Raw genomic sequence first — 14,303 nt, forward strand, 5'->3', positions numbered from 1 at the left:
GAAATAAAAAGAAATAAAAATACAAAAGAAAATTCCAAACAAATACCAAAAAGAAAACCCAAAAAACAAAAAAACCCATTTGTATGCAGGTGATTAATTCCAATATCTTGGAGGTAAGTGGAGCGGCTGCTCCTTGTACAGCTTCTGCCCCTGCTGAGCTCATCACTGGACCCAGTTCAGTTTGCCTACCAACCTGCTGTGGCACCGGAGTGGATGACCGTCATTCACCTCCTACATCGTTCAAAAATCATCTTCACTGAGTTATCCAGTGCCTCTAGAACCATTCTTCCCACAGTTCTGAAGGACAAGCTGGAGAACATAGAAGTGGACCATCACCTCACAACATAGATACTGGACTATCTGACCGACCACAGTATGTGAGAACTCAGGCTGTGTGTCGGACAGGGTCATCTGTAGTACGAGGGCCTCACATGGAACAGTTCTGACTCCGTTCCTCTTCACCATCTACACTGCAGGCCTCTCCCACAACTCCACCCAGTGTTTCCTGCAGAAGGACGGACAGTGTAGTTTGCTGGGGCAGCAGCATCACTGCTGAGGACAGAACGAGCCTGAACAGGCTGATCCAAAGGACCAGCTCTGTTCTAGGATGCCATCTGGACCCAGTGGAGGTGGTCAGTGACATGATGGCTAAGCTGTCATCCCTACTGAACAACAAGATAAGATAAACTAGGTTTACTAAGATAAACTAGGTTTATCTTATCTTATCTTACTTCAGTCACTTTAATTTTAAAACTGTGTAATTTTAAAACTGTATATACTGTATATTCTGTGTATTTATTATTTCAATCTTATTGCCTGTTCTTATTGTCCTTATCTTCAACGTTATGCTGCTCTGTTGTTTGTTAATTGTCCCTTGGGGATAAATAAAGTCTTCTGATCCTGATTCTCCTATCTTTGATAAAACAATTATCATCTACATCCCCACTCAGGTGAGGGATCTCCGGCTACTTGTCCACAGTCCCTGGTGGTCTAGTGGTTAGGATTCGGCGCTCTCACCGCCGCGGCCCGGGTTCGATTCCCGGTCAGGGAACTAATTTTTCAAACAATGTTAATTCTGCACATATCAAAGTCTAACTATGAACTCCTTGCCTCTTTTAACCGGATTTACGCACAAAACTAAATATCCTACTCTCAAAATTCTAGCATCATAAGACATGGACCTTATGGATACTGTCGTCCTTACTTAAACTCATAATTTCCAAGAGCAGAGTGTGGAGTATGGGCTCATGGGAAGATCCGAGAAGACATGAGGGTCTACTCGGATGTCTGCACAGAGTAGCAGATTAAAGCACTGATGAGATCTTATCTCTGCTGTACCTGCACCTAAACGTTGGAACAAACCAGAAGCTCATAGTCAAGCTCATATTCAACACATGTTCAAAACATGTTCACTCTCAACCTCCAATCAGCCTCCATCTGACGATATCAACATTATATGCAGGATTCTGAAGGCGCAAAAATGGATTCCCTCAGTCCCTGGTGGTCTAGTGGTTAGGATTCGGCGCTCTCACCGCCGCGGCCCGGGTTCGATTCCCGGTCAGGGAACTAATTTTGAAAATGTAAGGTCGATGAAAGTTCTGTTCATTCCTACCCTGCATCAACCCTCCTGCTAAAATCCCGACCTATTGCACTAACCAGATGTTAATTTCCAGAAATGTCTCTGTCATAGCTTTGAAAACATACTCGTATTGTGTCTAATTACAGTATTTTAATAAATTAGTCGTTATTAGCAAAACCCGTTGTTATGCATTCACTGTCTAATAGTGCACCTCTTCCCTGCTCTGGCCTCTCTTTAATCTTCGCTGCTGCATGCTCGGTCTTGTTGCTCACTGACGTACTGCAGCAGGCTGATTCACTCAACATGATGTCATTCCATATGTCCTCCCTTCTGTCCGGTGTTTACCTGCGTCAAGATGCGCAACGACAGCGGAACTTAAACTACTTCAACTTTCACAATAAAGGTTTTCTTACAAAATCAAGGCTAAATATTTCTATTTGCCTGATAAGATCTTAACTTAAACTTAATACAGTGCTGCCACATAGTGTGAAATGATTCTTATTAGTTTTTATGGCTGGTTGATATTGTAAACAAAAAAAAAAGATTGCTAAAGAAAAAGAACTGTGAAGCCAAACGAGAGCCTAGCTATGGTTTTGTGGGGCCTTAAATAGAATTTGACATCACCCAAGCTGACCACATCTTGATTGAATTGAAGGTTTGTTTGATGATTCTGTTGATCTTATATTACTGATAAGTATTTATGGAAACATTACTTCACGCTTCTCTCTTTTCTTTTTAGCCCCAGAGGGATAAATCCTTTTGGTAATAGAATAGAATAAAATAGATCTTTATAGTCACTGTTACAAGAAAAATGAAACATAGTTTGGCATTCTCTGTTGGCACCATGTAGATTTACATTCAGATTGTTTTAGCATAGGAGAAGGAGATAAAAATAGACATAAGTTTAAGGGCACCTTCTCAGGGAATGTGTGTAACACACAATAACGTTAGTATCTACACAGTAACACAGGCATTTACACACACACACACACACACACACACACACACACACACACACACACACACACACACACACACACACACACACACAAAATCCAAATCTACTTGCAAGTACAGTGTGCATGAATGTGATTCCAGGTCTGACAGTGAAAATGATAACATCAGTAGCATTAAGTTGTCGGTCTATTAACACACTTATGATTAATATTTTGAAAATATTTAATAATATGCTGACAAAAACACAGGCGCTGGAGGTGGCGGAATTGAAGATGTTAACACGTCAATTGGGCGTGACCAGGACGGACAAGATTATAAATGAGTACATCAGAGGGAGACTTTGAATTGAGTGGTTTGGAGACTGCATTGATTGGCGCCGAAGGTTAATGCTTTTACTTTTGAAGGACACCGGAAGCTATGTGTTCCGCCGCAGTTAGCCTGATGTTTCTCAGTCGGGAGTTCACACACAACTACTTGGCAGAGGAATGCAGCACTCGTAGCCAGCCGTACTGTAAGTATCTGTAGTAGAAATCCCTTCACTTTTGTGTGACTAAATATATGCGTTGTTGTCAGTATTTGAGTTACTATGAATCCTTTTCTTTGTCTTTATTAAGCGCTGTGTTTCTACGGGACGCTAATGTTAGCTTCACAGCTAAGCTAGCTGGTTTCCGTCGTCGGGATTCCCTTTATTTCTTTCCTTAAATTCTTTAAACAGTCTTCAGATTCTAATAAGTTAACACGACGATCCCGTTTCACGAGTTTACCTTTGTGTTTGCTTTAAATAGGTCTTCCTTTGTGCCGTTTTTCTTTTATGATGGAAAAGTGCAATATAAACGTCGCAATTTAGCATCTTTTTAAAGTCATTATCTGTGTATTGTCAGTTAAACATTGATTCATTTGGCTCGTAGTTTGTTATCTAGCCAGTGAAAGGTAACATAGTTGGTTGTGTAGTCCCTTTAATTGAGTCGGAGAGCTGATCCTGGGAAGGACATGATGTAGTAGGACTGGTATGCAGAGGTCTGACATCAGCTAAAAAGTCTCCAAAGCAGTGTTGACTCCAAATAAGGAGGGAAGAAGCCCTAAAGTGCTAACACTGTCTTATCACTTCCTCCATACTCTGTGGTGTCTGTGGCCTCTGTGTCACATATCCACGTTTAAGTTATTTTTTTTATTTTTTGACTGCAGGAAATCTGAAGGCGTTACTCCCATCATCATCATCATCGTAAGAGTCAGCACACCATGGCTGGCTTCAGGCAAGAGGATGTTGAGTTGTACTACGAGATGGGAGAGGAGCTGGGGAGGTAAGCTTTGTGGGCCTGTTTTAAAACGTTTAATTGAAAGCATTATATGTGAAAACCCTGCTTTCTTCTGCATTGCTGTCCTATCCAGCTGTTGTGCTGTGTGCTTCAGTTCATCTGAAAGTGTAAGAACACTTTTTTGCATTTGTAAGACACATTTTTTAAGTTGTGTAAGCGATGAGTTTTCAGCTTATCAATGCTTTCCATAATTAAAAACAGATCTAAATGTGAAATGCTGCTTGAGATGGATTTTAATGCCAGGTTGGGACTGATCTGAACAGGGCTAGATATTTGATATGTGTGAGCAGCACTGTATTAAATGTCATCTTTAATTCTTTTCTGCTGTGCTGGATAGTTTGTGAATGAGTCATCACATTTTTGGAGATGAAACACAACTTTCTGGCTTACCTTTTTTTTTCTGCAGTAATGCAGCAAAAGTGTGACGTCACTGCCTCTCAATGTGCCCTTGCACCTCTGCTGTAGTGTAAGAGAGGGGATGGGTGTGTGTGTGTGTGTGTGTGTGCGTGCGCGCGTGCTGTGTGCGCGCGCGCGCAGATACTAAATGGATCTAAACCACACTGTTTTATTTATAAGTCTGTTTTATTCTATGTGGAATAAAACAGAATTTTCTTGTTTTTAGTTGTGTTAATGATTGTTTTGTTGTGCTGACAACACACTGTTTTGCTTTCTTGAGCTTCAGTCAGAGATTTTAACTTCTGTTTGGATAACAGACATTTAATTTAATTCTGGATGGAGCACTTTCAGTGGCAGAAACTTTTTGTCACTCATCCAAGTAACTTCTTCAGTTCAGTCTCTGCTGACTGCAGATTGCAGTACCACTGATTAACAATGGGCTGTGAGGTCGGTTTCATGATCATTGATCAATGCCCAAGAGTACCTTTGTTAGGACGGTGTTCTCTCTGTGTTGTAGTGTCCTGATGACACATTTGTGCTCTAGTGGATGATGAGAGTCAAAACCTTAAATGCTGATCCGTGTGCGTTGGTTTACGGTACACATCGACTTTTAAGTGTGCCCCATTACTGATGGAAATTTCACAGTCTAAGAAGGCTAGCACAGCACAGTTGGATCAGGCTTAAGCAGTATTTACACTTGTAGGCCAGTGGCCAGTGACTCTTTCAATGATGAGGATGTACACATCCTGGACAGGGAACATTTATGTGAAAATGGAAAGACCATCTCAGAATTGAGGAAGGAGCTCAGGGTACATCTTTCACCATGTTACAATGCTGTGATTGCAGGCCATTGATCAGTGGCCATGATAATATGCATATCAATGATCATGAAACAATTGTTAATCAGTGGTGCTAGTTTTGATCATCATCATGTGCGGTTTGTTGGTGAATTTTGGCTCATGCTTCTTCACTATGTTGCTTTAGTTTATTGAGACATTGGACATTCATTTATCACAGCTGTCTTGAGGTCTTTTCACAGCATTTCAGTCTGGTTGAGATGTCAGTTTTAATTTGGCTGTGGCAACACCTTCATTCTTTTTCAGTCATTCTGTTGGAGATTTGTTGCTGTGCTTGGGGCCATGTCCTGCTCCATGACCCAGTTTCAGCCAAGCTTTAGCTGTTGGACAGATGGCCTCACATTTGACTCTAGAATACGTTGGTATACAGAGGAGTTTGTGGTTAAGTCAGTGACTGCAAGGTGCCCGTGTCCTGTGGCTGCATTACAAGGCTGGATCATCACCCCTCCACCACAGTGTCTGACAGTTGATGTGTTGTGTTTGATTTTGCTATATGTTGGTGTGCATTATGGCCAGATATCTCCACTTTGGTTTTGTACGTCCAAAGCAGATTGTTTCTGAAGTCCTGTGGTTTGTTCAGATGCAATTTTGCAAACCTAAGTTTTGCTGCCATGTTTTTGTTTTTTTGTTTTTCCCAAAAAATTTAACAAACTTTAACATTTAACATGTTAACTGAGCTCTCTAGAGTCTGAGATGTAGTTCTTGGGTGTGTTTTGCAGTTTACCTGAGCGTTGAATGGTCTGATGTTAGGGTGAATTTGCTAGGCTCTAAACTTATGGGATGACTTAATCCTAAAGATCAGCAAACTCCCAAAACGTCTGCTTTTATAGAGGTCCTCACACTTACTGTTGATTGGTTGATCAAGTACATTTGATGACCCTCTTAATTCCTATGGAAGCAGAAAGGGTGTGCTTTGTTTGCCATAGGACTAGGGCTGCCACGATTAGTCGACTAGACACGATTACGTCGACTATTAAAATTGTCGCTGACTAATTTAATAGTCGACGCGTCGTTTGAAGCTTTGTAAGATCCCAAAAGACGCAGGAATAAGTAGTAGGATTTAAGAGCCACCACTCTCCCAAACTTCCACCTGGACAACAAAATTGAAAAACCATATCGCAGAATTCATAGCGTGGCCCAGCCAATTCCAGTTTTAATATTACTCTTATTTCTCTTTTAACATATTTTCAGGTGAGAATGTAGCCGTGTAAACTTCAAGTATCTGAGCCGACCGACACATCGTTTTCACTACTCGGGTTAAACATGATATATAAGTCACTTTGATAACTTAAAAATGTTATTGTTTGGCTTTTTCAGTGTTTTATTTGTTCGTGAGTAAATCGGTTTGACTGAGATTAAAGTTATTAGATTAGATTAAATTAAATTTAACTTTATTAATCCCTCGGGAGGGTTCCTCTGGGGGTTTCACACAGCTGAATAAACATCAAGCAGAAAACTAATTAAAGAAAGTGTGAGACGGTCGAGAGTTTACGCCAGCGCCTGGTTATATTTTAGATAGCAAGGAGCAGACGGCAGAGTTTCACTCCACCGAGGGAGCTCGTGCCGTACTACCCGGCTTTCTTTAGACCGCGAAGGCCGGGTCCTCAGGTGGAAGCAGCCTCTGAATTTGGACACCCCCGCTGTTTCCGGGCCGGTGTTCTGGGAATCCATCCTACCTGACAAACCATCCTACCCGTTGTTTCTGCGCATGCGCACAACACGAAATTAAGTGGCGAACCATCCTACCTTTGTGAATGTGACCTACAACCATACTTTAACAGCTAAATTAAGTGGCAAATCATCCTACCTTTGTTAATAAGAGCTAGAAACATACTCTGACGGGTGAAATTAAGTGCCAAACCATGCTACCTTTGTGAATGTTACCTATAAGCATACTTTAACGGGTAAAATGAAGTGGCAAACCATCCTGGCTTTAAGAATATAAGCTACAAGCATACTCTGATGGGCAACATTAAGTGGCAAACCGTCATACCTACTTAAATTTGTGCTGGAATTACTCTGTGACTGCAGAAATGTGCATAAACTACCTACGGTAGGACGTTTTGCCAAAGTAGGATGGTTTGTCAGAACACGGGTCAATAATAACGGTGACATTTAACGTATTTTATCCGATAAATAAACACTGTAAAATGTATTTATCACCCCCCCCCCCCCCCACAGCCCTTTTGAATGTCTCCCTAATTCTGAGGTCTCAAGGTTGGCAAGTATGGCCACAACACCTCACTTTTTTGCCACATGTATCGCAAATCACGTCTCAGCTGTTTGTGGAAGTAAAATACGTCCGCACAATTACGCTCAGCCATTGTTGTGAGTGCGCACACCAAGGGGCTGCGAGACATTTATACAGCCATATTTCGCACATGACTATGAAAGGCGGAAGAGGAAGTAGTTCCTCTGAATGTAGACAATCTGAATGTTATAGTTTCTTTCCACTGTGTTCCTGTTAATGATAAACTATAAAATTTACCCTAAATTACTAAAATATCGATATTTTAATGTGAGAATCGATTCTAGAACATAAATGATTGGTATCGGAGGAATCGATATTTCAGGATCGATCCGCACATCACTAATGCTCAGTTGTCAACAATGGCGGCAGCTAGTTAGTGTTAATATTACTCTTATTATTCTTTCTGGGTCACAAAATAAACGTTTAACATATTTTCAGGTGAAAATATGTTAAAAATATGTCAGCTGTGTAAACTTCAAATATCTGCTCAGTTTATCAAGACATCACATATTTTCAAAAGCGCTCCGACGTGGGTAACAGACGTCTCACCAGCTCGATAGCTAGCCGGAGTTCAAGGCTCACTAGAGCCTGTGAGAACACCGGACTCCCGGCAAATCGTTTTCAAACCCACCGCTGTCTTTCGCTACTCAGGTTAAATATATATAAGTCACTTAGACAACTTAAAAATGTTATTGTTTGGCTTTTTTTTTTTTTTAGTATTTTATTTGTTCCTGAGTAAATCGGTTTGGCTGAGATTGAAGTTATAGTTTTTACACAGCTGAATAAACGTCAAGCAGACAGCTGATTATCAGCTGTCTGCTCTGTGTAACACTAGATACAACTGAGGTTATTAGCTAACAGCATTTAGAGGTCTTTCCTGATAAATATCTATGATGATAGACAGACATGCAGTGCCTTCTGCTTAAGAAACATCTTTTTTTTTCCCATCACAACATGAGGTAGGAGAACATTGCGTTGACATCTCTCTGATCTTTCCTCTCTGCAGCGGACAGTTTGCCATCGTCCGTAAGTGCAAGGAGAAGAGCACAGGCATCGAGTACGCAGCCAAGTTTATCAAGAAGCGGCGGCTGTCGTCCAGCCGGCGGGGGGTGAGCCGCGAAGAGATCGAGCGCGAGGTCAACATCCTGCGCGAGATCCAGCACAGCAACATCATCACCCTGCATGACATCTTTGAAAACAAGACGGATGTGATCCTGATCCTGGAGCTGGTGTCTGGAGGAGAGCTGTTCGACTTCCTGGCAGAGAAAGAATCTCTGACTGAGGAGGAGGCCACGCAGTTTCTCAAGCAGATCTTGGATGGCGTTCAGTATCTCCACTCCAAACGCATCGCTCACTTCGACCTCAAGGTCAGCACTGAGGGGAAACTTGAGGGGCTCTTATACAGCGGTGGTAGATGACATGTTGGTGAGAGCAGACAAACACGGCTGCCCTGATTCTTTTGGGCTAAAAACATGCTAAAATATATTTTGGGCTAAATATCTTAACATTAATGAAATCATATTTTCAGGGAGGACTACTCTCAATGGGGTTAATGTACTGATCTTATTTTTGATAGCTAAAAGTTAGACATAAGCTTCTAATAAAGGAAAAGACTACTAATCTTTATCAATAAAGATACTGCAACATTTAACTTCACGAGGATAGAATAAAAATCATATAATAGGATTATTTCTGTATTATTTTAGTTGGTGGATGATGGCATGTACAGGAGCAAAGCTGCTGACAGTGGTGATAAAATGCAAGTGTCACGGTTCAAAAGCTCAAGTAGAAAATGCTGCTTTGTCAGTGTCTAATGTCATCGACTCGCCCTCCTCCTCCTTTCAGTGATATAGTTTTTTTTTTTTTGTTTTGTTTTTTTTCTCCATTTGTTTTTATTTTTTATTTTTTTTATCTTTCAGCCTGAGAATATCATGCTGCTGGACAAGAATGTCCCCAACCCCAGGATCAAGCTGATAGATTTTGGGATCGCTCATCAGATCAAAGCAGGAAACGAGTTCAAGAACATCTTTGGAACACCAGAGTTTGTTGGTGAGAGCCCGTGGCCTCCTAAATATTCACTTCCAGCCTTGTGCCAGATTGTTTCCATGCAGTGAGTCAGACCCTGTGAGAGGGTGATCGTGGCTTCAGATTACATCTGCTTTGAATTAAAGGGCTCATTCCTGTGTTTTACAGCACCAGAAATAGTCAACTATGAGCCACTTGGACTGGAGGCAGACATGTGGTAAGATACCAACCTGTTTTTTGTTTTTTTTTTGTCCCCCCCACTTTCTGAAGCTGTGGTTTAACCTAACAGTTTTTACTGATCTTTATTTATCCTCTCGTCTCTGCAGGAGCATTGGTGTCATCACGTATATTCTGTGAGTGAAGCTTATAGTTTGTAAAAAAAAAAAACAGAAACCACCTGATTCTTCAAAACGGGCTCTAAAGTAAAGTTTCTGACTGGTTACAGGTTGAGCGGTGCCTCGCCGTTTCTGGGCGAGACCAAACAAGAGACGCTGACCAACATCTCAGCTGTCAACTACGACTTCGATGAGGAGTATTTCAGCAACACCAGTGAGCTGGCGAAGGACTTCATACGACGTTTGCTAGTAAAGGATCCTAAGTAAGAATATCTTTGATTTTTATCCAATGCTTGTTGAAGTCACAATTCCAGAAATGTATTAGCTATAGCTATGGCACATTGTTGTTGTCTGCTGTGATGAGCTTTTTTCTAGACTTGCAGAATTTTAACTTTTGCTTATTTACCTTGATCAATCAATCAGCGGTCGCTCAGCTGCAGCGGGAAGATAAAAAATTCTTAAATACGTAGTGTAATGATTGTAGAACATGCAGAAACTAAAAAAATGCAGCACACTAAATCAACAAACACGCGCATGGTGAATCTCTCTCTCTCTCTCTATATATATATAGATAGATAGATAGATATATCTATCTGAATGTACAATTTGCATAGAATATTTGTATACTTCATGCAGATGCTGGCACTCACAGTGCCCTGGTCTTCAGCTTTTAACCAACACTAATGGATTTTCTTTTGCAGGAAAAGAATGACCATTGATGACAGTCTTGAGCACCCCTGGATTAAGGTTTGCAGTTTAAGTCTTTGTTTACATCTTTATAGATTAAACATTCAGTGAAGTGGGAAAAAAATTGAAGAACTTCATGTGAAATTTCACATCTGATAATCAGGCCAACTGAAAATATGACTCTTTTTACTCCCATCTTTTGGTTCTTGTCATCAAATTCTTGCTCGTTTTTCAGACCTGTACCTTTTTACCTCTTCAGGTCATTAAGAGGCGGAACGTACGCCAGGAGGACAGAGATCACAAGACTGAGCGCCGGCGCCTGAAGACTACTCGTCTCAAGGAGTATACCATCAAGTCCCACTCCAGCATGCCTCCGAACAACACCTACGCCAACTTTGAGCGCTTCTCCCAGGTGCTCGAGGAGATTGCGGCGGCCGAGGAAGGCCTGAAGGAGTTGGAGCGCAACCAGCGCTCTTGCCGCGAGGACGTGGCAGCACTGCTATCGATATATGAGGAGAAGGAGGGGTGGTACAAGGAAGAGAACCAGAGCATCTCTGGCGACCTGAACCACATCCGCCAAGAGCTGCAGCGCACGCAGACGCAGCGCAAGAAGTGCCAGGAGGACGCGCGGGTCACTATGCAGTCGGCCAACATCCTCAAGCGCAAGTTTGGGCGCCTGGAGAACCGCTACGAGGTCCTGGCCGAGCAGGTGGCCTCCGAGGTCCGCTGGGTGGAGGAGCTGGTGAAGTCAATATCGGCAGAGAAGGACGGCCTCAGCTCTGGCAGCACGCCGTGAGCGGCGCTGACATCCAGCAGTGAGGGTTTCATCATCAAGCTTTCCTCTTGCCTGTCGTCTCTGCTCGTGCACTACACAGTGGAGTTTGAGAGGGTCAGTCGTCATCATAAGCTACGCCGCCGCTGTCGCCCATCAGAAAGGGAAAAAATAAATAAATAAAAATCCTACTTTTATGTCACGTTTGAGAGAACAAGAAGCAGAGAGGCAACATGTGAAAGCCATTCCTCTTTGAAAAATCATTCCTGTGTCAATGAATTTATTTATATTTTTACTAATTTCATGTACTGTAATTCAGCTGTTTGCTTGTTTTGGGGTTGTTTTTGTTTTTTACACATAGAAATGAATTAATTTGTTTACTTGGTTATTATTATACCTGGTTATTATTTTAAAAATTGGTCTTAACTTGCTGTTGCTTTAAAAGCCTTCACTCTCCAATCATCTGTTCCCGCCTCAGGTCACATGAGAAAGCTTCACAATATTCGGTGTATAGTTTCAGGTTTGTGAGGCATTAGGTGGTATTTATTTTTTGCCTTTTTACATTTCAAATGACTTTAAAATTCATATTTGGGAAGTGTAACTATAAATTATGCAAACCCTCAGCACAAAATAAAAGTTTTAGGGCTTTATTTTAATGTCTGATTATTTTTTATTTTTTTTTAATTTTAGAAGTTTATTGAACATTTCTGGGAAAAATAAACTGATTACATATTAAACAGAGGCAATTTTTAGACTTTAGGGTTAGTTTTTCACAAGTTACATTAACAAAGGTTTTTTTTTTTTTTTTTTTTTTTTTTTTTTTTTGTGCACCTCCACGACATTTTAATGCAAAAGAAATCACCAGCAAAGTATAGCAATAATTATTTTAACCAGTTTTATTTCAGAGACTTTGTGCAAATATTGCAAACGTTATTTCTTATCTTTTCCTTTTTTTCTTAAAGTCAAAATAGTCTGGAAGAGAGTCTCTGTTTTACCTGTAATTGGTATCAAATTACATGTTTTTTTTTTTCCCAGTAAGTGTCCCAGGAAACAATTTGTAAGTTGTTCTTGTTTCTTGAATGAAATGGAGCAGTGGGAAAACCAGATCTGGGAATGTATATACTCGTCTTTGCAGTGCCTGTAATCTCATTGACCTTATTGCCTCTGTGAGCACTCATCCGTCACCCAGTGAACATCATCTGCTCAGTGTCTTAAAACGCAGTGACTTTTGCACAAGCAGCCTTGTAAACCAAATAGTGTGCATGGAAACTCCGTACGTATGCTCTAAATCCCTGCGCACCTTAAATGCTCCATCGATGAGTTCCACATTCAGCCGACACATTCCACATGTACAGCATAGAAGGCATTGTTGTATAATCTGTAGTATTTTTCTGTAGAGAAATGTATCCATTTGCACTTATGAGTGTAGAGGAATTTTAATGTATTTTAAGCTGTCTGTTGATGTAAGAAAGAGCTGTAAAGCATCTGTCCAGACTCGTTTCAAGCAAATAAAAGTGACACTTCAACCAAAGCTTACCTGTGTGTAGATTATTATTCATTTTATCACGCTAGCACAACACCATGATGCATACAACATTACAGGAGTGAAATCGCTTAAAGTGAATATACCCTTTTTTTTTTTTTAAATAAAATGTCTATTCTTTTTGAGAAACTTAAAAATTATGTCCATAATTATCTGGACTATGACAAATTAGGTTTTGTCTCTGCCTTCAGCTTTGCATTTGATAACTGAAAATCATGCTGTGTTGGGCTGAAGTCAGGTGATTGGCTGTTGAAGAATATCAGTGACCCACCAGGTTGCTGTGGATTGTTAACTATCTGTACTGGAAGGTTTAGCCCTGTACACTTCAGCATTCGACCCATCATCAATATAAACACCAGCAGTCATGCATGCCCATACCATAATACCGCCTCCACCATCGCTGAAACTTGTCTGAGCCCCTCTCTGTTTATGCTCCAGGAAAAACCACGAGGTCTAGCTCAAACTTAATGCTATCCATCCCATGGACTCATCTCAAATCTCGTGGTGATAGAGCCTTCTCTGTGGCAGGTCCCAGACTTTGGAATAGTCTTCCCCTAAATATTATATTAATATAAAATAGATCTGCACAAACACTTGATCCATTTAAATCACTACTAACGACACATTTTATGCCCTGGCTTTTAACACACTATGACCCAAGCATTTGTCTTATTTAATAGTCTTAGGACAAAAGAATTAAAACAATAACTATCATTGCTTTATATTGTTATTGTTTTACATAGTTTCTTTTTAATGGCATTTTTATATTGTTAAGCACTTTGCAGCATCGTCTGTCTGGAAATGTGCTACATAAATAAATTTGACCTTAAATCAAATTTCCTGTTCTCCAGTGTAACCGGTGGCTTGCACCTTGTTGTAAACACTCTGTATTTACATCTGTGAAGTCATCTTTTGATTGTAGACCTTAACGGTAATACTAATACCTCCTAAAGAAAGTTCTTGACTTTGTTAGGTGTTGGAAGGCTGCTTTTGTTAACAGTGAAACAATTCTGTCATCATCCACTTTAGCCGTCTCCTGTGGTCTTTCTGGTCTTTGCATTCCTTCCTTTTTAAAAAAACAAACAAACAAAAAAAACCCACACGTTGCATTAACACAGCAAATCTCAGTTAGCGAGTAAGCACAGATCGCTCTGTGCGTGGGGCAGCCCCTCGCAGTTATGCCGTTAATGTCATTTTAATGAGATTAATGCTGACAACACCAGTTTAAGCAAAAAAGTGAAAAAGACAAAGAATGAATTTTAGATAAAGAAATTGACCCTAAATCTCAGTAAAAAAAAAAAAATTACACAAAGAAAACACTACTGTTTTCTAACTGTTTTATTTGTATATTAATTATGACAACAATAAATAACAATAAATAACCTTGTAGTCAGTAAAACTTTCATAAGTCAGCACAACCGTTTGCTGATGGTGAACGTATCAAATTCCATCTTGAAGACAGGAGGCAATAATCTGCTTTGTAAACAGTGAGATTGTACCGCGTTTGTCGAATGTAATGATGATCATTTGTTCTCTTTGTCTACAAATGATACAAAAAACAAAACAAAAACAAAACAAAACCATT

General features: G+C 40.5%; 1 protein-coding gene and 2 non-coding genes across 3 annotated transcripts; all 3 read left to right on the forward strand.

Annotated features, from left to right (window-relative positions):
- The first annotated feature begins 979 nt into the window (after positions 1-979).
- On the forward strand, positions 980-1,051 carry trnae-cuc. Its single transcript has one exon. It is a non-coding gene; the product is annotated as a tRNA-Glu (tRNA).
- A 443-nt stretch (positions 1,052-1,494) lies between these two features.
- On the forward strand, positions 1,495-1,566 carry trnae-cuc. The gene has a single exon. It is a non-coding gene; the product is annotated as a tRNA-Glu (tRNA).
- A 1,344-nt stretch (positions 1,567-2,910) lies between these two features.
- On the forward strand, positions 2,911-12,706 carry dapk3 (death-associated protein kinase 3). Its single transcript, XM_040017279.1, has 9 exons — positions 2,911-3,047; positions 3,722-3,837; positions 8,363-8,723; positions 9,276-9,405; positions 9,550-9,598; positions 9,708-9,734; positions 9,827-9,979; positions 10,418-10,463; positions 10,663-12,706. Exons 2-9 carry the CDS (start codon positions 3,776-3,778, stop codon positions 11,197-11,199), a joined length of 1,365 nt encoding a protein of 454 aa, XP_039873213.1. The 5' UTR covers positions 2,911-3,047; positions 3,722-3,775; the 3' UTR covers positions 11,200-12,706.
- The last annotated feature ends 1,597 nt before the right edge of the window (positions 12,707-14,303 follow it).

This window comes from Simochromis diagramma, unplaced genomic scaffold, assembly GCF_900408965.1.
Source record: "Simochromis diagramma unplaced genomic scaffold, fSimDia1.1 OVJJ01000205.1, whole genome shotgun sequence".
Taxonomy (NCBI): Eukaryota; Metazoa; Chordata; class Actinopteri; order Cichliformes; family Cichlidae; genus Simochromis; species Simochromis diagramma.

Bases quoted from the DNA above. Each gene is read 5' to 3' on its own strand.
- dapk3 (XM_040017279.1), top strand. From the start codon at position 3,776: ATGGCTGGCTTCAGGCAAGAGGATGTTGAGTTGTACTACGAGATGGGA. The intron at 3,838-8,362 runs GTAAGCTTTGTG...TCCTCTCTGCAG, and splicing joins ATGGGAGAGGAGCTGGGGAG to CGGACAGTTTGCCATCGTCC. The intron at 9,406-9,549 runs GTGAGAGCCCGT...TGTGTTTTACAG, and splicing joins TGGAACACCAGAGTTTGTTG to CACCAGAAATAGTCAACTAT.